At 53.4% G+C, this 27,808-nt stretch overlaps 2 protein-coding genes across 5 annotated transcripts in view; one reads left to right on the forward strand and one right to left on the reverse strand.

Moving 5' to 3' along the window:
- Positions 1 to 1,231, forward strand: part of NSMCE1 (NSE1 component of SMC5/6 complex) — a 33,039-nt gene extending 31,808 nt beyond the window's left edge. For 3 of the 4 annotated variants that reach the window (XM_027126582.1, XM_027126578.1, XM_027126580.1), the window contains 2 exons: positions 415 to 535; positions 1,014 to 1,231. In XM_027126582.1, the coding sequence (XP_026982383.1) occupies positions 415 to 535; positions 1,014 to 1,093 (201 nt within the window). In that variant the 3' untranslated portion in view covers positions 1,094 to 1,231. Of the gene's footprint in view, positions 1 to 414; positions 536 to 988 lie in introns of all 4 variants that reach the window. The other variant, XM_027126581.1, reaches the window with a different exon arrangement.
- On the reverse strand, positions 1,225 to 26,145 carry KDM8 (lysine demethylase 8 (putative)). Its single transcript, XM_027126577.1, has 8 exons — positions 26,014 to 26,145; positions 17,023 to 17,518; positions 14,520 to 14,686; positions 12,982 to 13,114; positions 11,197 to 11,241; positions 6,954 to 7,103; positions 6,045 to 6,137; positions 1,225 to 5,952 (listed from the first exon to the last, which is right to left on the reverse strand). The coding sequence occupies exons 2-8, from the start codon at positions 17,488 to 17,490 to the stop codon at positions 5,788 to 5,790; spliced, it is 1,221 nt and encodes a 406-aa protein (XP_026982378.1). The 5' UTR covers positions 17,491 to 17,518; positions 26,014 to 26,145; the 3' UTR covers positions 1,225 to 5,787.
- Between the last annotated feature and the right edge of the window lie 1,663 nt (positions 26,146 to 27,808).

The raw sequence follows: 27,808 nt of genomic DNA on the forward strand, positions 1-27,808 counted from the left end.
TGTTTTCTTGGGTTGAATTCCTGGGAGTGGAGTTTCTGGAACAGAGTGCACACACGACTGTTGAAAGCTTTGCTCCACGTTGCTAAAGTGCCTTCTGCAAAGCGGCCGTCCTCATGCCCACTGCAGGACCCACACGTGCTGGGAGCCTGGGACTAGCCTTGCTGCTCCAAGGGCCTGGCCTGCCGCCCTCGCTGCCGCGCTCCGGCCTTTGGAGCCTTGAGCTTCCTCCCCGTGTGCTCATTCGTCAGATTCTTTACTAAAACTCACTGCACTAAGTTAGACTTACGGGTTGTTCTTATTATTAATCTGGGGCCTAGAAGACAAAAATACTGAGCCTGCGGGACGTTTTCCTTGCAGTTTCCTGAAGGTTTATGAACACGGCGGGCTCCACGGCCATCACCTTTCTCATTTCAGGGTCAGAGCTGCGAGACCTGTGGAATCAGGATGCACTTGCCTTGTGTGGCCAAGTACTTCCAGTCCCATTCGGAGCCGCGCTGCCCCCATTGTAACGACTACTGGCCCCACGAGATACCAGGTTCGTGTCCCTAAGCCGCTGTCTCCTCCTGGCCTCTGGGCGGCTGGGCTGGCAGGGCTGCGAGCGTGCCCGAGTTGTGGTGCGTGGCCCTGAGGGGCCACGGGGGGCAGGGAGGCAAGGTGCGCCAACAGAGCCGCCACGTGTGTGCAGGACCCGAGCTGCACACGCTGAAGCAGCTTCTGCTGTAAGCTGAGGCCAGCTTTTGCTTGCCCTGTTCCACAGGGCTCCCTAGACCCTGGCAGACATCCTGAGGCATGTGAGGGTCTGGTGTAGACGAGGCTCTCTCCCTGGCAGCTGTCTCGGGAGGGGAGGTATAAGCGGTGTCCCCAGCTCCCTCTGTTTATCTGTCAACTGGGGCTAATTCTGCCTTCCTGGAGAGTAGAATGTTCCATAGGACAGAGTCCTTGGCACACAGCCGTGGCTGTGGATGGCAGCCGGCCGCACCGTTCACAGTATTTTCTGGCTTTTCTGCGTACAGAAGTCTTTGACCCCGAGAAGGAGAGGGAGGCCAGCATCTCCAAATCGAACAAAAGGTCCTTGCGATCCAGGCAGCACTAGCCGGCCACCGCCTTCAGGGCAGTGACCGGCACGCCCCGTTTGGAAGAGAGGCATCAGTTTCGTGTTTCACGTGATTCACCTCCTTTATCTTTTATGTTCACTTGTTAACAGGTTTGGAATAAACTTACTAAGCAGCCACCTCGGCCTCGTCTGTGGTTGGGTGCCCCCCTTTCCTGGAGCTCACTGAGAGTTGGGAGCCCCCCGGCTTGGGCTCCGGAGTGAGGCTGGCAGAGCTCCTCCTGCCCAGCACCGTCCGAGGCCACTTGCTCAGGGCGGCTTTGCCTTCGGTCCCCAGCTGTGGTCACCCATCCCACCCACACTGGCCGGCCCGACTTGGGCTTGTGGGGGCCTTGGCCCCCCCGACGCCCCCCGGGCTGCACCCTCCTTGGCCCAAGACGCACCGGCCTGAACGGCATCACCCACCGGCTCCAGGCTTCTCCCGCGGAGTCACCTTCCCACCGTGCCAGGCGGCCTGGCACGACCCTGCTGACTGCCCTTGCCCGCGGGCCCGGGCCACGCGATGGGGCCCCATGTACCACAGCCCCTCTCCCCTCCTACCTTCCAGGGCATGGCATTTCTTTCTGTCCCTGGACGAACCATCGTGTTCCTCACCGCCAGGCCTCTGCACACACGTCTCCCCCGCCTGCCTGCCCTCCCCTCGTGTGTCCCGCCCTTGCGGGCAACACCTGTCCACCCTTTAGATCTTAGTTAGGCTGTCACCACCTCCACTCCAGTCCCCCACCTCCCCGCGTGTCTCTGACCATCACACTTGCCGCACTATTTTGACTCCCTGTCTCGCCTCCCTTCCACCCCAGAATCAATCAGGACCCCTTCAGCCATGACAGCAAACCCAACTCAGAGTGGCTTAAACAAGGAAGGACTTGGCCAGAGGAGGTCCTTCAGGAGAGGCTTGACTTAGTGGTTCCAGTGATGTCACCAGGCATCCTATTTCTCTCTCTGCCCTGTTATCATGAGTGTTGGCCTCACGCTGGCGCCTAAAACACGGTCTTCCAGCAAATCCAGCCTCTTTCTTCAGGGTAGCAAAATGGCTTCCATACTTGCAGGCCTCGCTCACCCAGGCCCCGCCGTCAGGAGGAAGAGGGCGGGCCTCATTTAGGGGCTCCCCCATCCCAGCAAACATCCAATCTGGATACCTGTGGGGGAGGGTGGGATAGTCCAATGGGCACTCTCGGCCTGGGCCACCTCTGAGCCGTGAGTAGGGCAGCCCCTCCCGAGCCACGTAGCTGAGTGAGGAGGTTCTCTAAGCAAATTGAAGACGCTGTTACCAGGGAGAGAGGGAATGAATGTGGGCGCCCAAAGGGTGGGGTGTCCTCCACCCGTGCGGCAAGGACCCTCTGCCCGATTCACCTGCATCAACCCACTGTGGGGCGGGACCCGGGTCCGGCCTGGGCCCTGAGGCCCACCCCCAGGCAGCGAGAGGCGCTCAGCTGTGCGCCGGCCCGGCCCCTGGGCCAGCCTTCTGAAGGCAAACACAAGCCTGGGTGAAGCCCTGCGGGAGCCCCGACTGGCGGGCGGGCAGGTGGGCGCAGCTGTGCCACCGAAACCAGCCCCAGCCAGCTTACCCAGAAAAGGGGTTTCTTGGGAGGGTCTGAGAAAACATGGACCCTGGGCTCGGGGATTCCCGCGGGGAAGACCCACTCCCGGTCACGGTGGGGACTGCAGCCACTGCACAGCAGCTCCAGCTGTTCTGTTCGTCGTCCCAATGCGCCCTCAAGATGCAGGTGCAGGAAGGGCTCCGGGTTGACACACCCTCCAAGGCTGCATTCCCGGGAGGAAGGGCATCCTCCACAATGCTGTTCCAGACAAGGGCGAATGGAGGCCAGGGCCCAAAAGCAGAGCAGCACGCCGTGGCCCTCCTGCCTGTCCGGGCAGGTGGCTGGGCGGTCAAGGCCAGGCAGGGTCACACCACGCAGGTGTCAAGGAAGCTCTGAGCACCTGCTGCTGGGACACTGCCCTCCTGCTGCCAGTCTCCCCTGCGGTGACGCCAGCACGAACTTCCTGAGGACCCCTTGGCACGGCCCAACCAAAGCCCTAACCCCAAGTTCCAGAGCACTTGCCTGGCACTCAAGGCCTTGGTGATCCGGCCCTGCCGCCCCCGGGCACAGCCTGTCTCCCACCACTCTGCCCTCCCACTGGTGCCCCAAGCGTGTCACTCCAGGGATTACTGGACCGGGGACACTGACCGCTCTTCCGGCCTCCAGTCTCCCCCTTTGGGCTCTTCTCACTCGGCAATGTGATCAGCCCTCGTCTCTCCTTGCTTAGCACCTTCATCCCTCCCCCCGCTGCCACAGTCCAGGCCCTGCCCTCCCCATTCCCTCAGCGCCCTCTGCTCGTGCTGCACCAGCCCCTTCCTCTCTCCCAAGGCCAAGGCTTTCCTGCCTCGGGGCTGCTGCACCTGCTGCTGGGAGCACCGTCCTCAAATCTCAGTGTCAGTTCTGGACTCCAGGTCCTTCAAGGTTCTACTCAGACGTCAGCTATGAAAGTCACGTCCCCAATCCCTCCCCTGTTGCCACATTCCACCGTCACCCTGTTCTCTTGCCTTCATGGCACTTACCACTATCCGCACTACTTATTTTATTGTCCGTCTCCTCTCCGGACCCCCCCAAGAGCATGAAACACAAGGAGGGCAGGGCCCCCATCCTGCTCGATGCCGCGCCCTGCCTGGCACAGGACTCCGGTGTTGAGCAGGCCTCTCTGCAGCTCCAGTGGGTGGGTGCCCGTACCTCCCCTCGGCCCTGCGAGCAGCTGGTTGGCACCTTTCTTCTAAGCCGCCTTCAGTCCACACCCCTCAGAGCTGAAGCCAGCCCTCCAGCGGGGATACTAGCAAGATGGGAGCCTTGCCCGGAGAGCAGATGAAGATTTCATCTTCCCATCTGACAAGGGACACTTGCTCGAGGCGGCCAGGCCTCAATATGTTTTAATGAACGCTTCCTCTAGTCCCTAACTTCAGAACCATGACATTACAGGAGAACCGCTTTTCGTCAGGAGTGGGACCTGCCAGCTGGGATGGATGGGGTCCTAAAGGCTGGGCCACCGTGGGAGCTGGAGCCGGGGAAGGAGTGGGCGTTATGCAGGCAGCCCTGGAGTTATGGCTTGTCTGCAGCCCGTCTCCTCACTGATGGCGAGCCTGTGGGCATGGTGGCATCCCTATTTTATGCCTGACTGCCTTCAGCGGCGTTGATATTTGCTATAAATTCTTCATATGAAAAATGAGGTAAATAACTATCAATAATGCTGGGTAGGGGAATAAACGACCTCACAAGCAACTGCTCACAGAGCCCGCGATTCCTTTCTAAACAGCTCTCGTATTCGCCCGGGCTCACCCACGGCGTCAGACCCACGGCCACCCTGCAGCTTTGCCCATCAGCCCCTCCTCTTCCCTGCTGAGAATCAAACGTATGTTCTGATGATCTCTCTGCTCAAAACGCTGAAGCCCCAAGACCTACATGATAAGGTTCAAATTCCTTGGCCTGGTTACAGAGGACATTAGTAGCTAGTTTTAGCTGCCCATCAATGCTTCCCACCCCCCTTCTCACAGTAACTCAGGGGGGGCCTGTGAGCCAGGCCCCGCCAATCAGAGCAGCCACTCCCTGCCCCACGGCATTGCCCCAGAATGGGCGAAGGTCCCAGGCCCAATGGTCAGAACCTTCCCTGAGGTTTCTGAGCTGTGGGTAGAGGTGCTGGGATCTGGAGTTGACCTGCTGGGGCCATCTTCTCCCCCCGGGAAGAAGGCTACCTACAAGAGGGAAGAGACCGAGGCCAGGGTCAGACCAGCAGACATGAGGTGGCCACGGAGGGAGAGAGGCCTGGTGGGTAGAGGCATGGCCCTGGGCCGCCTCCGCAGCTGTTCCTGCAGGTCTGTGACACCCCTGCCCCCAGCATCCTTACCTGGTCAAAATTCAAACAGAACCACCCATGTTTTATACAAACAAAACAAACGTGTTTATGGAAAGTCTGAAGCCTGGGCCTCTCTCCTGGCCTAAAACCCTCTTTCAGAGAGGAGTGGTCCCGGGCGATGGCGGCAGCAAGGGGCAGGAGGGCCGCCAGGTGGTTCCTGGCTGCTGGGAGCGTGTGGAGTGGGAAATTCACCAAGCTGGCAGGGCTGTGCGCTTCCCTGAAGGCAGGTTACACTTCAGTAACCAAGCCAGAAACGGCCCCAGGCTCCCCACTGCCCAGCAGAGGCCTGAGCTGAGCACCCCCGTGACCAGGCCATGGCCACCCCGCTCCAGAGCCTGCGGGCCATGGCTGTCCCGACAGGCCAGTATTTACAACAGTAATAATCAGGAAGGCTGGTGACAGCGGCTGAGGTCTGTAGCGCAGCTCTGCCCACACCACGTCCCCAGAGCCCTCTGTGGTGAGGACTAGCGCCGCCCTGTTCCCCAGATGGAGACACAGTGGAGTTCCTTGCCCCACATCATGCAGCGGTTAAGCGACAGGGCCAGGCTTGAATCCAGGCAGCCAACCTCAGAGCCCCGGAGCTTCTGTGCAGGTTGTGGGCCGGGAATGTCCCTTTGGGGTCCCACCCGCCTGCCTCTGCTGCCCACACTGGCCTGGGCACCCCTCGCCCTGCGTGTGCCAAGACGAGGGAGTCCTTAGGCGCAGGCCGGGCCGGGCACAGGGCGGAGGATGTGTGACCACGAGCGCATCTGCTTGCCGGGCACCCTCCTCTCGGGCTACGACCACCAGAAGCTGACCGAGAAGCTCAAGTCCAGAGCCCGCACGTAATGCCAGTACTTCACCGGGATGAAGAGGATCTCTCCCGGAGACAGGATGCAGGACAGGAATGGGGCCTCGGCAAACCTGGGGAACTTCTCCACGTCGGGATTCTCCACGTCAACCTGAGGAAAGCGAAGGAAGTCACTGGCCTGCTCTCAGAGACGGGGTGTGGAGGAGGGGAAACGGTGGGTCCCACCGGGTCCTCCAGGCCCACCTGGCTCGTGTTGTGAAGAAGGTGCGTGTCATGAGGATACAGGGCCTCTGACTCCTGCGGGGAGTATAGCCGGATGTATTTCCTGCCCATCACCTGCAGGGAAGAGAGCCGCCCTCCTCAGCAGGTGCCCGGCTGCCCCGGCCGCCCCGCGCCCAGCACACGCATCAGGTTAGGAGTCACTGCCTGCGCTACTGTTGCTAACAGGCCCTCGACGGTGGCACCGCGGTCTCAGTGCTGCATGTGTATTAACTCTGAGCCTTAGCACACCCATCCCAGGTGGTTTATCCTTTCCCCGCATTTTACAGGTGAGGATATGGAGGCACAGAGAGGTTAAGTGAATGGCCACGTTCGCAAGGCTGAGAGGCAGTCTGGCTCCCGGCCCCTCTGCTGCCTCTGGGGACTGGTCCCCGGGCTGGAAGAACACTCTCACTTGTCAAACCTCTCTTCCTGCGACGGAAGGTGGTTTTATAACAGGTGCCCCTCCCCTTACAACATACACGCACGCACGTGGCGCGCTGCTCTATCTGGGTCTCCATAAAACCACCCACTGGCTGAGCAGGTTCCCCATATTTGGAGGGTTCTGGCAGGAGAAGCTGGCCTGGTTCTGATGGACGGCAGGGGAGAGGCAGCCGTCGGGGCACTTGCTCCATCCGGAGATGGCGCCCGGCCCCATTCTGCCCTCAGGAGGCGTCTGGGAACCCAGACGATGCAGGAGCCATGTCTGGAAGCCGCCCCGACCAGGCAGAGGGCCCCCCGCTGAGGCCTGGTACCTTTCTTTCTCTGTTTTCACTCTGTCCACGTCCCTGTCAGTGGTTCATCTCTTTAGTGTTTAAATGTGGACAACGTGGCCAGGCCGCGTGTGGCTGGGCCAGGAGGAGGGGGAAGGCCGATGTTCTGAGCAGCTCCAACCTGGGCTAGGAAGTTCTGCTGGGGATCCTGGTGAAGCGGGGAGATGGTGCCTTGGGGACCGAACCAGGCGTTGATGGTGATCTCCTCTTCCTCCCCGGCGCCCAGGCAGCAGTAATCGGGGATGCTGATGTCCTGCTTCAGCTCCGGGATCTGTAGGGTCAGAGCAGACGTGGAGGTTCAAGACCAGGCCTGTGGGACACAGCAGCCCAGAAGTCCACTGACTCTCCCAGAAGGCCGATACACACTCTCTTCTTGTGTAATATTATGACTGTAGCCACATTTTACTGTATAGGAGTTTAAAAATCAATTTTAAAAAGTAAATACATAATTGCTAGGGAAGGGTTATAATTTTATTTTCAGATTTCTTTCCATGTCATACGCATTTTAACTTCGTTTCCTCTTCTTAAAAACCTGATACCACTGCTTTGTACCTAAAAATAAACCAGCTTGCAATTTTCTAATTTTAGAACATCAAATTAAAGAAAAACAAAAAGAAAATGGGACTGAGCAGTTAATGAAATCTCTGGAAGGGAAGATTTTCCAAAATTTCCTAATGGTAAAGCAATCACACTTGGTACATTTAAGAGAAGTTACTTAATACAAAGATGGGGAGTGAAATGGGAACCATCTGAACCGTGTAAAGGAAGGTTAATGTAGAGAGTGCACACAAACTGATAAGGAAAAATAATAAGGATCCCAATACATAAGGTATACAAATAAGAAAAGGACAAAAAGCAGATCACACATAAAGATGAATTAGATATAAAGAAGGGTTTCGGTCTCATTAGCAATAAACATTGTCATCATTTCCCACTGATCAAATTAGCAGAAGTTGAAAAAGTGGTAACACACGGTGGTGGTGAGGATGTGGTAAAGGGGGCACCCTCATGCCAGGCTGCTGGTGGCATCAAGCAATGTGGTCAGGACTTCCCTGGTGGTACAGTGGTTAAGAATCCGCCTGCCAATGCAGGGGACATGGGTTCGAGCCCTGGTCCAGGAAGATCTCACATGCCGCAGAGCAACTAAGCCCGTGCGCCACAACTACTAAGCCTGCGCTCTAGAGCCCGCGAGCCACAACCACTGAAGCCCACGGGCCTGGAGTCCGTGCTCTGCCACAAGAGAAGCCACTGCAGTGAGAAGCCCGTGCACCACAGCAAAGAGTAGCCCCCACTTGCCGCAACTAGAGAAAGCCCACAGGCAGCAACGAAGACTCAATGCAGCCAAAAATAAACAAACAAACAAATAATAAAAATTGGGTTAAAAAAAAAAAAGCGACGTGGTCAAGTGTGGAAGTCTTAAAACCATTCATGGACTTTGGCCCAGTTGGAAGTGAGCTTGTGCTGCTCCTTTGCGTGGCGGCATCAGGGGCCTCCGGGAGGCTGTGAAGTTAGGGCTCCCGAGGAAGCTGCTCCAGGGCAGGGAGCTCAGCTGACCTGTGGCTTCCAGGGGCCCTGGGAGGCCGAGCCCCACTATGACTGAGACCAGGGGATAGGACAGGCCGGTCTCTTGAGATCACGTGGCAGGGGCCTGATCAACTTGAATCCCCCTTTTCTTTACTTAGCAAGAGAGGACAGGACTCAGGACCCACGAGTCCTCACATGGGGACGCCTGGGCAAGAGGACACAGCCCACCTGGCCCCATCACCTCCTGCCCCCCTGTAACTTTGGACCTGCAGCTCCTGAAGGCTGGCACATCCCCAACTGGGGCCCCCCGGTCAGGACAGGGACCCCAGCTTCCCACTGGCTGTGGTCCTGACCCCGAATGACCCAGGTCTTCCCTGTTCAGGGCACACACCCAGCCCCTGACCTCGCCTCCCGCCCAGCACTGCCCGTTCTGGGCAGCTGTGGCGTAAGGCCTGGCCAAGACCACATCTGCCGAGTCCCCCAGGATGCCTCAGCTCCATCTAATGAATGGTTCGGGTCCCAAACTAGGAGTCTTCCTGGGCTGCTCCCTTTCTTTCGATCTCTGCACGCCCACCACGTCAGGTGCTGGCAGCTCACACACGTCCTAACCCCGTCTCTCCACGCACGGCGTCAGCTCTCCCTAGACCGCTGCAGCAGCCTTCTAGTGGTCTCCCTGCTTCCACACCTGTCACCTCAACTCCTCCCCAGACAGTGCCACAGCCATCCTGGAAATACTTCCCTTCACATTAAGAAAACCATCCTTCTTCCAGCCCTGATCTCCCTCTCAGGCCCCATCTGCCACTTCCCTCCCCTTCATGCGCTCGGCTCTGGCCACGCTGAACTCTCCTGCCCCTTGAAGGTGAAAGTTCACACCTGCTGCTCTCCCAGCTGGCATGGCGCTTGTCATGTCCTTTTAGACACGAGAAGAAAATACAATGCAAGTTGATGACAGGGATAAAATACCCACAATGCTTACAGTTGACAACTAGCTTGCATCCAGAACATATATAAAGGATTCCTAAAATTCAAAATAAGAAGACCAACAACCCAATAAAAAAGAAATGGGCAAAATATTTGCCATGTGGCTGGGTACCTACTGCTCATCTTTTGGGCTGTTGCTCAGACATTACCTCCCCAAGACCCCTTCCCTGACCATCAGATGGAAAGAGCCCTTGCCCCGCCCAGCCTCCTTTGTAGGGTACATTTCTCCTTTCCTTCAAGGCGCTCATTACCATCAGATACGTGTGTTTTTCAGGTCCACGGGGCAGGAGAGCGACTGTCTCCTTTGTCCCTGCGTCCCCAGGGCAGCGTTCAGCGCCCGTGCACAGGGGCCTACAAAGCAGCCATCTGCCGCCCGCCACCAGGGCCACAGCCTGGGCCACCCCCCAAGTACAGAGCGAAGAGGAGAGCGGGGGATGAGGCAAGGGGTGGACGGAGGGCTCCCCAGGGTGAGCCCTCCTCTGAGCGTTTCGGCATCCTAACTGGACGGCTTTGAAAGCACAGGATGAATCTGATTCACGCTACACTTCACTTTGTTCTGTTTTGTTTGCATTTGAAAACAAAGTCTCGTTCTTCTCGTTATGAGGACTATACATACTCATTATAGATGATTTGGAAACCGCAGAAAAGAGAGGGAGGGACCCCCTCGCCCTCTCGCCCCCCGCAGACAATCCCTGTTCACCTTCTGCGGCCTTTCTTCCTGTCCTTTGCCAACTCAGCTGTGGCCATCCTGCACAGCACTGCACAGCCCCATCTCCTCACTCCCCACGAGCCAGACGGTCCTGGTTCCTGCCAGCACTTCCCCAGCTCTGCATTTGGCGGCTACGGGCCCCACCTGACGCAGGTCTGGGTTACGGGTGATGCTGGTGCCATTGATCTGGGTGCGGCCCAGGATGGACCCTGCACCTCTAAAAGCCAGGACGCTGGCGCTGTCTGGGCCACACCTGGACGGTCTCAGGGGAGGATGTGTGACGGAGACAGAGCTAGCGCAGCCTGCCACCGTCCCTCTTCTTCCCCTGGGCGCTCTCCTTGCATCCCCCGGCGCCCCTGTTGGATTCTCCCGGGAATACCACCTCGGAGTGGGAACCCTCCAGCTCACAAACGTCCCAGGCTCCTCGCCGTCTTGGCCTGGCCTTCAAGGCCCTGCCAGCTTGGCCCCAGCCTCCCTCTTCGGCTTCCCGCTCTGCTTTTCTGACCAAACCCTCTCACGCTGGTGGACGCGCCCAGCACGTGGGGTTCGTTCTGCCCTCCGACCCTGGCTCATGAGGCGCCTCTCCCTGGGACTGGCCTCGGCCTCGAGCCCTGCTCCTCCCCTCAGCTCCAGCCCACGGCCCCCTCGTCTTTCAGTCTCCAGCAGTTCGTCCTGAGGGTCCTCCATCCAGCCAGTCAGGGTACCCAGAGGAGTGGAACCCGGGCCCTGCCACAGCGCACAGGCCCAGGTGCGGGGAGCCTGCCTCGTAAGCAGACGACCGAAAGGTGGTCAGGGCGGCTCCAGGCCCTGCCCAGGGAACTCTGTGAGTCCAGGTCAGCGGCCACTCGCTCGTTCTGGGTCAGGTCACAGCCTGCCACCCTCACCTGGGGGACCTGTTCCTCGGTTCTGACCACACCTGGGCTTTAGACTCCATCCCCTGGGGGCCATCCTAGGGCCTGCTCTGCTCCCCTGCTGTCCGCTGGCGAGTAGGGCACGCGTAGCGGCACAGGGGCCTCCCTGCTCACCGCAGGGGGCAGTACCACTGGGGAGCAAACGAGGCTGCGACCCCTTTCCAACCCTCCGGGGCCAGCGCCTAGGAAGGGAGGTGGGAGGAGGGGAGAGGGTGAAGGGTAGAGGGGCTCGGACTCACCTGGTCAAAGAGCTGGTGCTGAGCAAGGTACCCGATGTCCTTCGGCTACTCCACGGGAGAAAGACCAGAGGCGACACAGAAAAGTCCCATTAGTCGTCGGACACCTCCTCAGAGCTGCCCGTGTGGCTGGCTCTCAGCACCCTGTCCTAGGCGTCACCTGGAGGGCCCTCGTCTCCGGCCTGCTTGGTACCCCCTCCTCCAACCCAGGGGCGAATGTGATCCCTTGCCAGCCAGCAAGACTGGGCTGATGGGGGGACTCAGATCTGGCCCTGCCTCCGCCCTGAGTAAGTCACCCTGAGCCCCGGGGCTCAGGTTTCTCACATGAAACGTGAAAGGGCTGTACACACATAAGGATTTTTTTAAATAAAAATGGAATCATACAATCTATATTACTGTGACGTCTGCTTTCTTCATTTAGTGATATACCATGACGACCTCTTCAGGTCAGTACACGCATATGTGACTCACTCCTTTGATGCATGCATGTTTATAGACAGGATGCATCATTATTCATTCAACCATCCCCCTGCTGGTGGACATTAAGGTGGTTCTGCCGCGGTGCTTCAATAAACAGCCGAATGCTCTGGTCCTGACGTTTACATGCTTCCAAGAGGAGAACAATGCAGTCAGGGAGTACGTGGATTTTAAACCTCAATAGCTTCTGCCACGTTGTTTTCCCAAGCGTTACATCATTTACAATCTCACCAGCAGTTAATGTGAGAGTCCACTTTCCTACAACTGCCTGCACTGGAGATGACCATTTTGTGAAAATTTCTACCAATCAGATGAGTTCAAAGATCAGTGTTTTACAAACCGGGCTCCCCGACGCTCAGGGGTTCTTTGAAGATGCCCGAGGGCCTCTGCAAGGGTCAGATGGGGGCGGGGCAGATGGGATGCTGGGCACCACTGACCCAAACTGCGGCCAGAGTGGCCAACAGGTATCAGGAAGAGGAAGACACCCAAGGCCCTCACTGTAAGAAATGACAAAATGGTGCAGCTGCTTTGGAAGACAATCTGGCAGTTCCTCAAAAGGTTACACACGGAGTTACCATCTGACCCAGCAATTCTACTCCTCGTATACACCGAAGAGAAACAGAATCACACGTCCGCACAAAAGTGTGTACGTGAATGTTCACAGCAGCATTTTTCATACCGGCCAAAAAGTGGACACAACCCAAACGGCCATCCACTGAGGAATGGACAAACAAGATGTGGTCTATCCATCAAAGGGACAGTATTCGGCCATACAAAGGCACGGAGCACTGGTACGTGCTACGACAGAGATGAACCCTGAAAACGTTATGCTAAATAGAAGAAGCCAGACACACGTCGTCACATATTATATGATTCCAATGATGTGAAATGTCCAGAATTGGCAAATCCATAGAAACAGAAAGCAGATTCGTGGTTGCCTGGGGATGGTGGGGAAGGGGATATGGGAAGTAACTACTAATGAGTACGGGGTTTCCTTGGGGTGATGAGAATGTTCTAGAATTAGATAGTGGTGATGGTTGCGCAATCTTGTGAATATACCAAAACCCACTAAATTGTAACCAAAAAAACCCAAACAAAGGAAAAAAACCTCCAAAAAACAAAGGGCCTGAAATGGGAACCTTATGTCCCGCCTGCCTTTCTCGTGCTGGCCAGCCTACTGACCACAGGCCCTTAAAGAATAGCTTCTTGACTCCTCCAAAACCTCCCCTGGCGACACATGGAAGTTATTTGTCCAAATGTAACGCGTCCCCTCCCTCCTAAGTATTAGGGGACAGGAGTCAAACGACACACCTCATTCCTGATGTACTTGCTGATGAACTCATCGACAGTCATGAGCGTCTGGGTCCACTCCTCGTCCGTGTACCTGGAACCGACCTCTACTGGGACGGTGCGGCAGCCAGCGATTTCTTGGATGTACTCCAGACTATTTGGAAAACAGGGATTGGCATCGCCATCGTATGCTAACACCCATTGGGTGCCCTGCTAAATGTGCTACGCTGGTCTCCTTTCATTGGCACAAACGAGGTGGAGGAAGACCCAATTCACTGCTGAGGAGACACAGGTGCAAGAGAGGCGAGGTCACCTGCCCACCTGGCGCTGGGCAGCTTTGCAGATACAACCAATGAATCTGGTTCTTGCTGGGCAGCTCTATTTCCCTGCTTGCCTAGCGCCTTTCAACTTCACTCTTTGCTCGCCCTGTCACAAGCAGAGATCTTCTTCGGGCCAGTGGAGGACAGTGCGGGGTGGTGAGGGGCCTGGGTCCTCAGCTCCGGTGGCCTGGTGCCGAGTCCAGCCCTGCCTGTCACCCACCAGGGGACCTGTGGCAAGTCCCTTCACCTCTCTGAGCCCTTGTTCCCCGTTTGCAAACTGTGGGTAATGACAGTGCCCGTCGCACAGGAACCAGGGAGGGGACAATGAGGGAAGACATGGCATGTGCCCGCCTTGCGTGGTCAAGCACACAAGTGTCAGCGGGAACCACTCCCTCCGCAAAACCACTGCCACGAGACAGCCTGGCTCCATCCACCTGCCCGAGACACGCCTCCTCATTTCAAAATTAGGCTACTGTCCAGCTGCCTGATCTGACCTCTCCACCATGAATCTGAGGGACTGGAAACAGACATGAGGAGAGAATAAACACAGGAGCCCTTGGAGCCCACGCAGAGGGGGTGGGGCTGTCTTGGGTTCTTTTTTTTTTTTTTAATTATTTATTTATTTTTGGCTGCATTGGGTCTTCGTTGCTGCTTGCGGCCTTTCTCTAGTTGCAGAGAGCGGGGGCTACTCTTTGTTGGGGTGCGCAGGCTTCTCATTGCGGTGGCCTCTCCTGCTGCGGAGCACGGGCTCTAGTTGAGTGGGCTCTAGTAGTGTGGCTCACGGGCCCAGTTGCTCCGCGACATGTGGGATCCTCCCGGACCAGGGATCGAACCCGTGTCCCCTGCATTGGCAGGCAGACTCTCAACCACTGTGCCACCAGGGAAGCCCTTGGGTTCTTATTTCTACTCTCAAGGCTCAGGAACCCCTAAGAAACTCCACAGAATTCCTGAGATCCTGCAAAACTGCATAATGGACTTAACATTGGACTTCCATGATGCACTCCTTAAAAACTGCTTAGGGCCAGCAAGCTGTAGAAGCTAAGAATCTTACAACCTCTGGCATCGCTTCAGAGCACTGTGCCTTTAACGCCTGTTTAGCCCCTCGGCCATCCATCTCACTTCACTGCCAGTGAAGTGTCTGTGGGGCTGTATTCACCTGCGGATGGGAGGAGGAATTTGGGGGTCTCTGGGGATGCTAAATTGGGAAGAGGAACCACACCGCCCTCAGCAGACACCCACCTCCACTTCTTCATGCACGGCCAGTGGTTGGCCACACCTTCCAAGACCACAGGCCTCCCTGGATCCAAGAAATGCTTCCTGAAATACTGGAGGGATGGACAGTGAAGCCGGGGCACCGTGCTTTCTGACGTCATATCTGGAATCGGAACGTGGTCCTTCCTTGCTTTCTGTTCAAAATTAAGACAAAACAAGATGGCAACAACTGCAGAAAGGCCAAAATTCGAGGCATTCCACTAGGAATTTGCATCAATGGTAGTAAGACAGCTGAGGTGTCATTAGTAACAATAATAACAGTTAACATTTATTGTCAGTTTTACTGCTGCTACTGTGACTACTGACCTTTCACGATACCAAGATGTTTTCTTCTCTACCGGTTCATTTAAAATGTTTGTTTAATTATAAAACTAATATATTGCTTTCATAGAGGAAAACTTACTATCCCAAACTCCACCATCTAACATACAAGGATTCTTCTCATTACTGTATGTTCCTTTCCCACTTTGTCCACACATATGCATCTCTGATCCACTCTAAGATTCACGATGAATAAGCAACTCTGCCTCTTCTGTCCAATAATTTCTCTAAAGTAGTTTCCATGCTGCCACTCAGTCCTTGCAATGTCTTGAGTGGCTGCCTCATCATTTACTTAACCATCTCCCAGCTGAGGGACCTGAACAAGTTACTGTCTCTGAGCCCGTTTCCCCACACGTTAAACCCCACTGGGTGACGAGACCTCACACGTAAAGCACCCAGCACTGCCGCCTGGCACCTGTCACCTCCCTCTGCTCCCCCTGCTGGACCCCAGGCCCGTTCTCAACACTCACGCAGTGGCGGCAGCGACAGCTAACATTCTTCCCTGCAGGCGATGTGCGAGGCCTTGTACTTGCCTCTTCTTTTCTCACTGTCCCCAGTGTAGACTTTGACTTCCCTGTACTCCCTTGTCAGACAGGCCTTCCCCGACCACCCTGTCTGAAGCAGCCTCCCCCCCTTTCTCACCACCTGGGAGAAGACATTCTTTCACAGCCTCACTAGAATGTCAGCTCCAGGACGGGCGTCTGGACCACGCCCTTGGTTCCCGGCACATCTGGGCCACTGCTGGGGCTCAGTAAGGCTGCCGAGCAAAGCCCCTCCTACAGGCAGGGGAATGGAGGTGGCACAGGCAGCAGGGGGTGGCGCAGGAATGTGAACCCAGGCAGCTGCCTTCAGAGCCTGAGCTCCCACCCCCTTGACTGTATACACTGCTCCAGACCGCGAACACCACCTTGGCCATGAAGCCACCGCCATATCCCTTGGGACAGCCCTGGCCGGGGCAAGGGTGGGTGCAACCCCTGGGTCCAAGGGGACAGATATTTGTCCCTTGATCCGCACGTCTGCCCGACCCTCTGAAAGGTCCACCAACACCCCATGCTCTTGGCCCTGTGGCACCCTTGGCAACACTGGGTGTTGTATAAAATCTCATCTGATAGTTTCAGAGCCAAGAACGGCTGCTTTGTTTGTTTGTTTGTTTAAACCAGAGGTGAGGTTGGACATTTCCCACATGTTTAACAGATCTGTTTCCTCCTTGTGAACAGTCTGTTCGTGTGTCTGGTCTCTCCACCTCCTGGGGCCCAGATTTTTCTGTTCCCCTGTTGATTTGTGTAATTCTTATACAATAAAGATATCTCCTCTCTGACAGCTTTGCTGCAAATTTCTCTTCCCTGTTTATAGGCTCACTTTTTATTTCAGTTACATGTATGGTGTATTTATGACATCCATTTGCATTATTCTTATAGAAAAATAATGCTCACTGGAGGGAATTCTGAAAACAAGAAAATATTTAGAAAAATGTCGAAAACACCCCGTAACTCCCTCACCCAGTGTCCAGTACAGTCTCGGCCCTTTTTTTCCGGGGGTCAGCACTCTGCTACTTCACAGATAAGGAAACTGAGGCTCAGAGGAGGTGACTGACTTGCCCAGAGGTGCTGTGAGTGGGTCCGCGTGTCAGTGCTGGGATGTGAAGCCTGAGGAAACCACCCTCAGTGACTCACATGCACTTAAACACCAGTGAGGACACGGCCAAGTATCTAAGGGGCAGGACCGATTAGTCACGTGAGTTGTAGTATCTCATCCAAACTCAGCAGCACAAAGACAGAGGCAGCCAGGAAAGTGGGTGACACCCCAGCCAAGGGGCCAGGAAGAAGCTGAAAGAGGAGGGCTCCCGCTGGCTGCAGGGCTCGGCCACACAATCCCTCTGAGCCATTCCTCTCAGGAACCACAAAGCTTTCACCCTCCTGCTCTCCCCAAGGGGCACGGCTTTTGCACAAACTGGGGAAAAAAAAAAATTGAGACAAGAGGCTGTTCCATTTCCAAATCGATGGAGATGCCATTTTTTCAACCAGAGGGGTCAGCACGCCAGGGGCTTCAGCCCAGGGGAGAGCTGACCTGTGACTTCTAGGAAAACAGGGCTGATGGATTTTGTTGGGTGCGGTCAGTGGCGGTTGCCCACCCCCCCGCCCCCGGATACCTTTATGCCAAGCGGCTCCTGGCTCGGGCCGGGGGCGGGCCTTTTTCCAGAGAGCAGGTGCTTCTGGAGGACGGCAGTGACTTTAAGGAGGATGTCCCCAAGGATGGCCGCCCCCATCAGCAGGCCCATGTCGCAGGCTTTCAGGGCGGCGGCCACGGAGGCAGCATCCCCCGGCGGCGCGCACAGACACACGGCTTTCAGGAGGCAGCTGAAGGAGTACACCTGCCGCCAGCCCTTGTCCACGTGCTGCCAGGGCCCTGTGTTGAGCTTCTCCCAGGAGTAGTCGAGCAGCGCCTCGCAGGTCTGCAGACACTCTTGCCTCCTGTCCCCGTAGAAGAGCTCAGCGGCTTCCTGCAGCAGCGTCACCACGCTGCCCTCCACCTTCTCTCCCAGCTCCAGCTTCAGCTCCTCCTTCGTGCGGGGCAGGAGTGCCCAGAGGGCCTCCCAGAGCGCGCCCGGCCCCGCCATCAGCCCAGCCGGCTCAGTCCGATGAGTGCTGGGGGGAAAGATAAGTTACAGCAAAACACCACGTTGTATGCCTACATATTTACAGTTCTACATTTTCATAAAATAAGACTGGGGGAAAACAAGCTAGATCTGTGATGACATCCAGTGGCCAAAATGTCAACCACTGAAATTTTAAAAATATATAAACTATTTTCCTAAGAAAAGAGAGAGACTGAGAGAGAGACCACGCACAGACCTGGACCCCTATAGGTTACCAAGCCTTCCGGACTTGTCCCATGTAACACACATCTCATCTGCACTGATTCTTCAACAATGGTCTTCTCCGCCCTGTGAGGGCACCTGTGAGGGCAGGGTCCCTATCTGTCTGGTGTCACCACTGCATCTTCAGGGCCTGGCGTAACACTAGGCACACAGTGGGCACCGGACCCATATTTGTTCAGAGAGTAACATGTATTATTCTTGTCTGAAATGCCTCCAACATCCCTCTTCTCTGGCAAACTCCTATCCAACCTTTAAGGCCCAACTTAAATGATCCCCTATGTGAAGCCTGCCAAGATGCTCTGAGAGTGTTTTGGGTTTGAATAGCCCTTGAGCTTCTTGCAGAGTCAAGCTCATAGTAGGCACTCAATTAGGACTACTGAAAGAATGAGATCTTAACGTCTCTGGAGGAAACCTGGAAATACATAAATCCTATACGAAAAGGTTTATCACAGTTGGTGCCTTTAGTGACTTTAGCCTGCACATCATGTACAGATGGCAGGCCAGTCTCTAGGAATAAGTACTAACATGTGAATAGGTTCTACTGCTCACAACTTACGGTGATTTATCTGCACTACAATGTTGTAGGCATTATACTAACAGCTGCCATATGCCCTATCTCATCTGATACTAAGAAATAGGGACCATCATGCTTTTTGCAGAGACTGCTCTACGCTGGGGGTCAACAAACTTTATCTGTAAAGGGCCAGATATCAAATATTTTAGGCTTTGCAGGCCATACAGTCACTGTTGCTACTACTCTGTCACTGTCGTGTGAAAGCAGCTTTATACAGTATGTAAACAAATGGGCATGGTGTGTCCCAATAAAACTTTATCTACAAAAACAAACTCTTGCTTTAAGCTCACCAAAGCCCATTCCATCTCCTTCCTGGGCACACAGTTAGACTCCATTTCTCACTTGTAATTAGATGTGACCACAGCACCTCGTTCCAGTTCATGAATGGAAGTGACGCATGCCCCTTCCAGGCCTGGTCCATAAACACTTAAACACTGTATGATCCTCCACACCTTCCCTATCCACTGGCTGGAAGCTAAAGACTCTGAGGCCTTAGGGGATGGCAGAGCCATAAGACAGCCCCCCAACTAGGAATATCCACACTGGAATGCTTCCGGAGCAAAAGCTAGACTGGTGTTGTGTTTAGCCACTACGGTGTTGATGCTTGTTGCAGCAGTTATCCTGCCCTGAATGAAGCAGTAACTTCCTTCTATTATTGAGGAAGCAGATGGCAGAGAACATAGTAGAGGGTATTTGTTGAGTTCTGGTGGCTCAGAATCCTCTTCTCTTTCTTGACAACATACCTCCATCTCCTTTTGAGAAATTCCATCATGCCCACTGAGATCAGTCTGGTGGGATGTTGCCAAGGGGTGGGTATGTGACCCAAGCTAGACAATGAGTTGCCTCCTTTGCATGTGAACTTTAAGTAGGTCAGCTTGACCAGAGACAGCTGGCATTTCATTTTGTCCTAGTGGCAGTTTCTGGACCAGACTATTCTTGCTAGGGCCTCACAATTATTGTCCGCAATTCCTAGGATGCACTTTAGTTCTCGTCCTTTCCAAGCCCAGGTCTCCAGCTTTCCGTCGATTCTGTGGGCCCCACAGTCTCCCAAGAAATTTCTTCTTGCTTATGTCAACCAGGGTTTCTGCGGTTAATAATAAAAGAACCTTATTTGACCCTTAAAAGTAACTGACACTCAAGAGCCACTGGTGGATGGTGAAGGCAGGAACGAAGACTTGCTGTGATAAAGCCCCATCACATGCTCCGCTTCTCGTGAGGGAAGAAAGTCACCCTAAGGCACAAGAGAGCCCAATGATCCCGGCTTGCTGTTACGAACACGCTTATCTAACCCCCTTAAGTACGGGCAGGACCTGTGATTTGAGTGGTCGGCAGAATAACGTCCCCCAAAGACGTCCACATCCTAATCCCCAGAACCTGTGAGTCTGTTACCTAACATGGCAAAAGGGACTTTGCAGATGTGATGAAGAATAAGGGCTGTGAGATAGGATTATACTGGATTACCTGGCTGGCCCCAACCTAACACAGGAGTCCTTGAAAGGATCCTTCCTGGCTAAAGTCAGAGTCAGAGGGAGACGTGATTACAGAATAGTTAGACAATGCAATGTTGCCAGCTCTGAAGATGGAGGAAGGGGGTCCCAAACCAAGGAATGTGGGTGGTCTCTAGAAGCTGGAAAAGGTAAGGAAATGGATTCCCCCCTAGAGCTTCCAGAAGGGAATGCAGCCCTGCTGAGACCTTGATTTTAGTTCCATGTTTAAATTCTAACCTATAGAACTATAAGCTAGCAAATTTTTGTTTTAAGCCATCACGTTTGTGATAATTTGTTATATCAGCAATAGAAAACGATTATTACTTGCCTCTAACCAACAGGTGTGTAGGTTTGGTATGTGTAGCTATTTACTTTTTGGTCTAAGATGGCAAAAGTGACGAGATGCCACTTCTGGGATCAGGTCATATGAGACTGGACCTTCCATCTTGCTGGCAGACTTTCTCTACTGCCTTCTTGGTTTTCACGCATCGATGAAGCAAGTGGCCCTGTTGGAGGGGCCCATGTGGCAAAGAACTGAGGGTGGCTTAGAGCCAACAGCAAGCTAGGAACTGAGGGCCTCAGTCCAGCAGCCCTCCAGGAACTGAATTTTGCCAACAACCACAGGCACTTAGATCCTTGTCCAGCTGAGCCTTCAGATGAGAGCTCAGCCCTGACACGGTAACTGGAGCCTTGTGAGAGACCCTGATGTAGATGACCCAGCTAAACCCTGTCCAGACGCCCAACCCACAGAAACAGAGATAATACATGTGTGTTGTTTTACAGTCACTAAATTTATGGTGATGTGTTACGCAGCAATAGATAATAAACACTCCTACCAGATTTGCTGGACATGCTGGGACTCCATCTATAACTCACACCAAAGAACAGGAGGAGAAAGCATGGTTCCCTTTAGCTCTAATGTGTGTGAAGACGTTAGCAGTAGACAGAGAAACAAAGATGTGTGAAGGATGCTAGAGATATGGTCCCTGAGGGTGCTTCGGACAAGCCATTCCTATTGCTGGGCTCCATTTCAGCTCATTTCAGCAGACAGAATACTTGCCTCATTTCACCCCCACAATGACCCTACGAAGCTGATAAAGTACTTACAAAGGTGTGCTGTAAAGCCAGGAGTGCTCCAAGCCCTTTATATATACTCTTAATTCTTACAGAAACTCTCTATTATCATCTCCATCTTACAGATACGGAAGCTAAAGCAGAGAAGTTAATGATGTCCCAAAGCAATTCAGCTAATAAGAGGTGGAGCAGAAATTTAAAACTCAGGCAGTCTAGCTCACAAATCCATGATCTTATAAACGAGGGACCGGAGCCACAAGATCACAAGCCAGCACATGATGAAGCTGCACATCTGGGTTAACTCTCGAGAAAACTCTGAGGAAGGAATTATGCTTCTCCCCATTCTACAGATGAGAAAGCCCTATCACTTCACATAAGAGAAGGGTGTACCCTCTCGCTTGTTGTTTCTGAGGTGCCTCTTCCTGGGCCTGTCCTAAAGTAGGTGCAGTAATTCAGAGTTCTCCTCAGCTCTGCGGTCTATCCCCAGCACCGCTTCCGAATTGTATTTGCTCCTCACATACTGTGGAGTGGACAGGGGTGCATGTGATCATTTCCCCTGCAACCCCACCCTCCGATTTTGCTGATGAGAAAACTAAAGTCCAGAAAAAAAAGTCCAGACCACAGTCAATCGATTGTGCAGAGACAGAACTGAGATTAAGCTCAACCTCAGTGCCCTTCCGTATGCGCCATGTCAATGCTCCATGTTTTTTGGTTTTTTTTTTTTTTTTCTGTGCCACGTGGTTTGTGGGATCTTAGTTCCCAGAACAGGGATCAAAACCGGGGCCTTGCAGTGAAAGCACGGAGTTCTAACCACTGGACAGCCAGGGAAATCCCAATGCTCCATGTTTTATGTACATTATCTAACATATCCCTCACAATTCTACAGTGTGAGGTTTTACAGATGAATGAAGTGAGAGTTGGGAGATTAAGCAATTTGTCCAAAACTTCACAGTAAGTGGCAGTGTCCACTCAGACACTCTTCATGTTCGGGCATGAGGACTGCATCAGCTTTTGCAGCTTTAGATCCCAGCTCAGTCCCGGGTTCACAATGGATATCCTTCCCAGCTGGCTTACTGCATGACAGGACTCAGAGAGCCTGAGTGGCCTGGCCCAAGCCCGCCAGGATGATTTCTATCTCCAGCCTCCTAGAAGATTCATAAATGTCTTGTGTTGGTCTCGTTAAGAGCTTCACAGTGCAGGGCTTCCCTGGTGGCGCAGCAGTTAAGAATCTGCCTGCCAATGCAGGGGACACAGGTTCGAGCCCTGCTCCGGGAAGATCCCACATGCCGCAGAGCAGCTAAGCCCGTGCACCACAACTACTGAGCCTGTGCTCTAGAGCCCACAAGCCACAACTACTGAGCCCAGGTATTGCATCTACTGAAGCCCGCGCACTCTAGAGCCTGTGCTCTGCAACAAGAAGCCCACGCACCGTAACGAAGAGTAGCCCTTGCTCGCCACAACTAGAGAATGCCTGTGTGCAGCAATGAAGACCCAACACAGCCAAAAATAATAAATAAAAATTAAAAAATTTATTAAAAAATACTATACTAATATCAATAAATAATATATTTTAAAAAAAAAGGTTCACAGTGCAGACTTCCAGCATGGTCTTATCCACTAGCCACACGCAAAGCAGCACGTGGACCCACCAACTGGCCTTCCTGGGTGGCCTCAATGCTCATCCCCTGAGTGTCTCACATGAGTCTCATAAAGCAATTTCGAAAAATCTCACCTTGAGCGTGCAAAAGGCCTCAGAGGCCTCATATCCTGGCTTCTCACAAAGGTCTACAAAAAGGCCTCCCAGAAGACGACTTGTTTGCCTTAATACAAAAATGGCTTCTGCTAGGGCCTATGTACCAACTTTGTAAATTGGTCTCTTGGTGGCCTTAGAAAATAGCCTCCTGGAGGGTTTCAAATGGGCTATAAACTAGTTCCCTGGGACAGATTTTAACCTTTGTAAACTGGCCTCCCAGGGTGACCTTACAAAATAGTCCCACGCAAAGGCCTTACAAAGCCAGCTTCTAAGGTGGCCCCACATGCTGCTTTGTAGAATGACCTCCCAAGGTGGTCTCTGGTTTTCATAAACTGGCCTGGTAAGGCGGCTGATGTGCTGCTTCGCCAGCTGGTTGAGGGGAGGGCCTCAGGTTGATGGCCATGTGGACCAGCCCTCTGGGAGAGAGGGCCTCAAGCTGGCTGTATAGAACAGCCTCTTCGTGGCCACATAAAATAGAATCCAGAGTTCCTCAGTGAACGTCTTACAACAAAGCCTTCAGAGAGGCTTACGCTGATGCTGCACGACACAGCCTTTCAGAGGTGAGAGCTTCGGGACGGCTGTGAGTTCATTTTCAAAATGGTTTTACAGGTTGCCTCTGTGTTAGCCACCTGAAACGGCCCTGCACGTCTCACGATTGATCTTAAACACTAGTCTCCCAGGGGGGGCTTACAATTGCAGCCTGTAGCAACCTGGTGAGCTGCCATGCTGGCCACCACCCACCTGAGTAGTCTTATGTATGGCTTGGTTCCATCGGCCTCCCAGAATCTTTCATGATTTAGCCTTTCAGTTGCCGAATCACACAGCCTTCCGAGGAGGAGCCACAGCATGTTACATAAAAGTCTTCCAAAGTGGCCTCATGACCTGTTTTAAAAACTGGCTTCATTACATATTGGGCCCTCGTCTGAGGGCCAGGTGAAGGCTGGACTTTGTCTTAGTTGTACAAACCTATGTTCCATGATTCCTGTTAGCCATCTGAAATGGCCTTATAGGAGCAAGGTCCTTCCCTGGCTGGGTGAAACACCTTCTTGTCAGCTGTGTGAAACAACCTTCCAGAGGAGCTGGCCTCATGTGGGCTGTAACCAGCAGCCTTCAAACAACCAACCAGTTGGTACGGCCTTCCACTGAAGGTCAGGCAGAGGCTACATAAAGCTGCCTTTCTCAATGGCCTCACGTCCAGGCTTTACAAATCAGGCTTCCAGCATTCCCCACACATTAGTCTGATAGAAAGGTTTCTTGACAATTGTATCAAGCAATTTTCTGGAGTAAGGTATCAGCCTGAGTAGCCTCATGGCCTGGCTTTACTGATTTGCTTCCCAGAGTTCCTCACTGAACTGCCTTTTTTTAATAAAAGGTTGTATTAAACGAACGAGGCTTCCAGAGGAGGGAATCAAGGGTAAACTGTGTGAACAGTCTTTTCAGAGTGGGACTGCAAACTGGCCTTTACACTGGCTTCCCAGAGCTCCACGTAAAAGGGATAAGCAACTTGCATAAACAGCCTTCTAGTAGGTATAGGTGGATTAACTACGGAATTTATCATACAAACCAGGATGCTATATATAAGCCTTTTATTTATTTAGCTTGGTAAAATATATGTTTTTCTTTTGCAAAATCTTTTACTCTCATCATTTTTGCCAATGTTTTTTTTTCACTGTTTGGAACTGCCATTTCTGCACGTAGGAATTTCATCTTACACAAGTTGAATACTGGAAGTACTGATAGTAGCTTTCAGGGACAAATCATAAACTGGCATTATTCCAGGCACATTGAGACCCATGGTCCCCATAATCACAGGCCATATGAAAAAGCCTGAGTGGCCTTGTATTCTCACTTTAAAGTCAGTCTCCTAGGGCTAGACAGGTATTGGTCTTAAAAGACTTCTTGTTGGTTACATAAGGCTTTTTTGAAGGGGGTGAGGGTAGAGGTGAATTGCCTTTTATAAAAGGTTGTATTAAATGAACAAACCTTCCAGAGGAAGGTCTTGTGTCCTGAGTGGTCGTGTGTCCTGGCTTTGTAAACTGACCTTCTGGAGTGCCACCTGTCTGTACTGGTCTCATGACATGAGACAGCTTCCACAGGAAGCTCAGGCACAGGCTGCACAGAACTGCTCTTCTCAGTGGACTGTTTGTTGGCACAGGAAATCATCTTGAAAAGGGGGTCAGACCAAGGTTGTATGAGCTAACCTCTCAGAGTGGCTTTTGTCTTGGCTTTGTAAACCAGCCTAATCTGAACTTCATAAACGGCTTCTTGCTGGTCACGTTAAACACCAAGAAGCCAATTACAGGCTGTAGACAACAGCCCAACTCAGGTCCTGACTTCATGAATTCACCATCCAGATAGAGGGCATTATGTAAGCTGGCCTTTGGTTGGCTGTTAGTTAAGTGGGTTCCTGACGTTCATAAAATAAAGCCTTCTAGGAAGCCACCGCAGTCATCCCAGAATTCTCTTAAGTTATCTTTAAAACTCTAAAGCGCCTCCCAGAATACGTCGGCCTCAATCTGGCTTTCTGGGACCAGGCTGCCCAGTCTTGTAACGAGCAGACAGGATCGGGCTTGGGCCGTCGGTGTGGCCCCAACACCTGCCCACCTCCTGCCCCTGGATTTACTCCAAACTTGTTGGGCACGGTGACCCATCTCCGCTCAGAATTAACCCCTATCGAGTTAGACACCCCCGTCCTCCAGGCGGCCACATGCACAGGGCCCACTGGGTCCCCCACGACGAGCGGGCTGGGCGGGCTCTACGTAACCCACCAACCCTCCACCCCGAGGTCTCACACCTTTTCCCTCCCCGGCGCCTCCCCCGGGGCTTCATTTCCCTTGGTCCACATTTGGGGCCCAATGGTTTAAGTGTGCCCAGTCGGCCTAGCTCCAGACCGACAAAAGACGACTGGCCCGGGAGGGTCAGCCGGCAACCACCTGCCACTACAAACACGGCGGAAATCGGAAGCCTCGCAAGTGCATTAGAGTCGCATCAACGCGACACCAAGAACCGCGCAGGGACACGACAGCCTAGTCTCACGCACGCGCAAAAAGAAACGACTGGCGTAAGAAGCGCACCACGCACGCGCAGGGCCTTCCTCCTACCCCGGAGGCGCTGGAGTTGAACGGCTAACCTGCGTTCTCAGAGCGCATGCGCTGCCCCAGGTTCTTGCCCCCCACCCCCCCCCACCCCCCCAACACCCGGCTCAGTTTCGCTGCTTTGAAGGGCCGCCCTGGGCTTTCCAAAGCGCACGCGCGAGACCGTCCTTTCCTGCTTCACCCCGTCACGCTACGCCTGCGCAGTCCTCCCCTCTCAGCCCGGCCTCCCCGCTTCTAAGGAGCCAGAGCTGCCCGCCCTCTCGAGTTGCTCAAACTCACCTGTCTCGAGTTTGGACAGTGTCGAGTCGTCGGAGGCCGGCGACGACTTTTCCTTCTGGACCGAATACTCCGGCTGTCTCCGAGTAGTCAGAGGCTTGCCCGAGGAGTATCGATCACCAAGGCGTGCCTAGAGGAGCGCCGAGTGATCGATGCCGTGGCCCCGCCCCGCCCCGTTTAAAAGCCGGAGGGTGGAGCGACAGCCTAGGCTTGGGCTTTCGCCTCGGTTTCTGTTTCCAAGTGGGTAACACCTGCGATTGCCTCTGTAACGATAACTTCGTGTACAATCACATCTACCATTTTATCTAATCGTACAACTCGGATTTTTCTCTCTGTTTTAGAGAGCGGTAAATCGAGGCTCAGTGAGATAAAGTGGTCAAATACTCGTACTTTCGGAAAGTCGCAGATCCTGACTTTTCGAAGTTCACCCCCAAGTGCTGCATCCACGGCCTGTGCGAGTGAGGAGGACTCAGGGTTTCAGTACGGAGTGGCGGGCTAGGGGTCAGAGTCCGTCCTTCTGCCCCTGCTAGCGTGGTGCTGAGTGGTGTGGGCGTCACTGGGGGTTTTGGTTTTGAGCACGCTCCCCATGGTCTCCAAGGACTAGGCCCTTTGAAGCATTGAACAGAGGCGATAGAAAGTTCTGCTCATACTGCGTTTGGAATCCACGTGGAAATAGGAGGGAAATTTATTTACTGGTGTTAAAGAAAAATTTATTTGTGGTATTTGTCAGACTTTATTCACTGGGACTGCTGCGATGGGAGGGGCGGAAGTGTTGTGATAGGGGAGAGCGAGGGAGCACAGCTCTGAGTACAGCAAGGACAAGTGGAGATTGATAGCCAAGGAGCAGGGTCTGGGTCAGTGGATGGAAACTTATTAAGAGGAAACATAATGGGTAAGGGGAATTCTGGCTAAACCAAGGTCCCAGGTTTTTTGCTGATGGCAGGCCAGGGTGATAAGATATCAAGGGTGAAGGATAAGGATTTTGATCAGATATGAAGGGTAAGGGATTTTTGCTAAACTGACCCAGCAGAATTCTTGCTAAAACTAGACAAAGCAGATCAAAGACAGAGCCCAAGGGCAAGGTGTAGTTACAAAGAGGTCTCAGAAGAGTCCGACCAGAGTTAAGTTGAGGAGAGAGTCTTTGTCACTGGTTACCAGAGATGTGTCAGGCATTGTCTGGGCCCCCTAGACTCCTCCAAATTATGTAATTCTCTTCACAAGCCTGTGAGGTGGAGATTATCATGTCTTATTTACAGTCAAGGAAACTGGGAATTCCCTGATGGTCCAGGGGTTAGGACTCTGAGCTTTTACTGCTGAGGGTCCAGGTTCAATCCCTGGTTGGGGAACTAAGATCCTGCAAGCTGCGTGGTGTAGCCAAAAAAAAAAAAGTAACTGTACTGTCAGGGAGACTGAGGCTTGCTCAAGGCCAATTCAGCTGATCAGTGGATCTTGGGTACTGTGCTGGCACCAAAGAAAACACACTGAATCAACTTACCCAGCCCTCACAGATCTCACGGGTGAGATTCACAAATATTTATTGAGCATTTACTATGCACCAAGCACTTCCGAGGTACTTTTAAAATATGAAAATTGTAGATAGTACTATCATAATTATCATCCCCAGTTGGGTGATGACAGCGTTAAATTTTACCTGAGCCCTGTGCTCCTGGAAACAGTGAAGGTTAGAGGAAGACCCCTTACCCTTTTTTGTTCTGGAAAGGTGCTTGCTGCAATGAACCACCATTCCTCCTGTGACTTAGGGGAACTCATGGATGCCCACTTCGTTTACCTATGACAG

The sequence above is a fragment of the Aethalodelphis obliquidens genome, unplaced genomic scaffold, assembly GCF_003676395.1.
Source record: "Aethalodelphis obliquidens isolate GAN/ISIS:26980383/991018 unplaced genomic scaffold, ASM367639v1 scaffold30, whole genome shotgun sequence".
Taxonomy (NCBI): Eukaryota; Metazoa; Chordata; class Mammalia; order Artiodactyla; family Delphinidae; genus Aethalodelphis; species Aethalodelphis obliquidens.